Raw genomic sequence first — 2,974 nt, forward strand, 5'->3', positions numbered from 1 at the left:
CATTATTCTTTTGCAAATGTAGAAATGCTGTCTGCAGTTACAAATCAAATTTGATTGATGCCTTGTCGCATTTTATCACACAGTGATATTTGAATAATTTAGATTGATTTGAATTGATTGAAAGTTCTTTATTCGTCCCACAGGGGAAAATGCAGTGTTCCAGCAGCACAGAGAAAAGAAATATAAATGGAATAGAAATGTGAAATGTGAAAATTTACAAAGCCCAACCATACATAGAAAAATTAAATATAATTCAAATATAAATTTAGGATAGATATAATTAAATAACAGATGTAAGCTAACCGACATAGTTAAATATAATTTAAATATAAATTCAAAAAAGATATGATTATTTTTCACAGATTTGAATGGATGATTGCACACACCCCTTTTTTTCTTTTGCTTTTTTTCATTGGTTGTTAAATAAATGTATTTATTTTGAAAAGAATACATATCGACTCATCTGTCAAACAGACACCAGGTCATTTGTGTGTCCATGACACCGGTTGTCTAAAGGTCAGTGGGTCTTTGAGGGGGTGGGTGCTCACTGTTAGCCTGGAGTGCTCCAGTCTTTGAATCACCTTTGAACAAGAGGTCAGTTCTATCAAAAAGCAGATTATACTTGCGTCATCATGACCATGACAACGCGCTCATCAATGTTTTCTCATGTGTTTTAATCTGAATAACATGCAGTTGAACTCTCAGCAAACTTCTCTTTGGGGGGGTTTGAGTGTGTCAGACAGTGAGTCATACATCATGTTGCAGTGATGTGGAAATGCATAGTGAAATCCAATAAATGGCATTTATGTTACCTCATATATTGAATATTATCAATTTAGTTGCCAGCTTCTGTTTTAATCTGTATTCTCTATGTGCAGGTTACATGTAAAATCTCGTGCTCTTTTTAAGGAACTATTGAAAGGCACATTTCAGTATCGATGCAAATTAAATCCTGAAAAGTGGCACAAATATCAGTGTATTGCATCTCAGTTCACATCAATGCACATCAGTGCAGATGAATCTGATTTGTCACCCACACATTTTCCAAGACACTGAGCTACTCAATACACGGTTTGTTGCATATACTATGTCTGTGTGTGTGTGTGTGTGTGTGTGTGTGTGTGTGTGTGCGTGTGTGTGTATGTGTATGCAGGATGCACTTTGATTCAGTGAGAAGCAATGCGTCACACTCGTGACGCACAGCCCCTTACTCACCTTTAAAAAGCGTTGTGGCCACAGTTGTCTCGTACACTCGGAGATCCCTCTTCAGAGGACACTTCCCACTCTGACAGGTGAGAGGTAAACATTTGTCAGTGTGTCGTTTAAAAAAAGCAAAACACATTGTCTGTTATAATTTTTAAAAGTTTGCTAATCTACTTTAAGCTCTCTGTGATTAATCTGTGTAATGCTATTTTTTTTATTATTATTAAAGGTCAGCAGGATGGACTTTTGAGCAAAGACAGTAAGTTCACCTTAAATGAATTAAAAAAAGAAGCATGTGGGCGTTGGAGAGGATAAGAGAGAGTGTGGAGAGCATTCCTCTGGATCTGAGCCGTTACATGGGAAAGCAGGAGAAGGACGCTTTTTTTCCTTCCAAGCCCAGCCTGCACTGCAACATCCTCACACCGGACAAGATTCCAGAGTTCTGCCTTCCTCCACAGCTCTGCAGGAGGAGCCCACTGCCAGAAGCTGAGAAGACTCGATTATACCTGCAGCCTCAGAACCAGTTACCAAAGACCAACACTTCTTCAAATACTGCACGTGTGAAATCAGGGGATGTGAATACAAGAACTGGGGATTCGTCAGTGGTGTGGAAGGCTGCAAAGAAAGCTTTGCCGTTCTCTGCAGAGGGTTACGGCCTGGCTGGGTTATATGAGAGCCCGAACACTCGAAGGAAAGAGTCTCTGTTCCATTCAAAGTGCCCTGCTTATGTGTTTCAGAGGGGCATATCTACTGGTGCCCCCAGGCTGGCAAGAAAACCAAACCTGCCAAAGAAAGCCGGGCCAGGCTTTCTTCCACTGCAGCAATGCAAAATTCTGTCAAAGACAGGAAGCGCAGAGAGTGAAGCACAGTTTTGCAGTGACTCTTCTCTTCTCACCTCCCCTTCAAGTACCGCCAAATCTTCCTGCTACATCGCATCAAATGGGGGTCGTCTTAAAGGAGCAGTATCTTGTCCTTCATTAACCATTAATAAGGAGGACAAAAGGAAGCTTAAGAGGGGTGGTTTAACTATAACATCCTCTTCCAGGAACCCTCTGACACGGGGGAATAACACACTCTCTCTTGCTCCACCCATCCTTTTCCCACTGGATGTTCTGCAGTGTCAGGAAAGACTCCGACACGAACATGTCCTCCCCTTGCAAGGACGTGGCAGAGTGCGCCTCTCCACTGAGCGCACTACTTTCTCCAAGAACATATTCTCCACACTCTCCACAGTGCGCATACGTGTGGTGTCTGTGGAAGGCTTGTGGGACGATGCTGAAAGGCAGACCCTGAACTGTGCAGTGAATCTGTGTCTGACTCCGGGAAAGCTGCAGCAACAGGAGAGCGCCACCATCAGGAACTGTCGCACACCAGTCTTCAATGAAGACTTCTTCTTCATAGAGCTGAGCCTGAAAGACCTACAAGAACTACAACTCAGACTGAAAGTGGTGGACAAACCTGCTTCTGGACCACTGAGGAGGGGAACAGTGATCGGAATAGTCATTCGACCACTATCTCAACTGCTCCCTTTAGATAAACGTGAAGACAAATAACTTTTTGTACGTTGTTTATTCTATGCACAATGATGCATAAATAGCATAAATAAATTATGCTTTAAGACAACTCTTTTAAACAAGGTCAAAGAGAAGAGTAAAAACAGATTCAGGAGATATCTTTTTGTGGAAGTTATGTGAATGTTATAGATATATTATGCCTTTACTACTGAATGTAAGTACTGATGTTTAAACAGTAGTACAATAAGTACATGGAA

At 41.4% G+C, this 2,974-nt stretch overlaps 1 protein-coding gene across 1 annotated transcript; it reads left to right on the forward strand.

The window, feature by feature from the left end:
* The first annotated feature begins 1,490 nt into the window (after positions 1–1,490).
* LOC115397756 (C2 calcium-dependent domain-containing protein 4C) lies at positions 1,491–2,756 on the forward strand. The gene has a single exon (XM_030104215.1). The coding sequence runs from the start codon at positions 1,497–1,499 to the stop codon at positions 2,754–2,756; it is 1,260 nt and encodes a 419-aa protein (XP_029960075.1). The 5' UTR covers positions 1,491–1,496.
* The last annotated feature ends 218 nt before the right edge of the window (positions 2,757–2,974 follow it).

The sequence above is a fragment of the Salarias fasciatus genome, chromosome 12 (genome assembly GCF_902148845.1).
Source record: "Salarias fasciatus chromosome 12, fSalaFa1.1, whole genome shotgun sequence".
NCBI lineage: Eukaryota > Metazoa > Chordata > Actinopteri > Blenniiformes > Blenniidae > Salarias > Salarias fasciatus.

Coding starts and splice junctions, on each gene's coding strand:
- LOC115397756 (XM_030104215.1), top strand. CDS start 1,497: ATGTGGGCGTTGGAGAGGATAAGAGAGAGTGTGGAGAGCATTCCTCTG.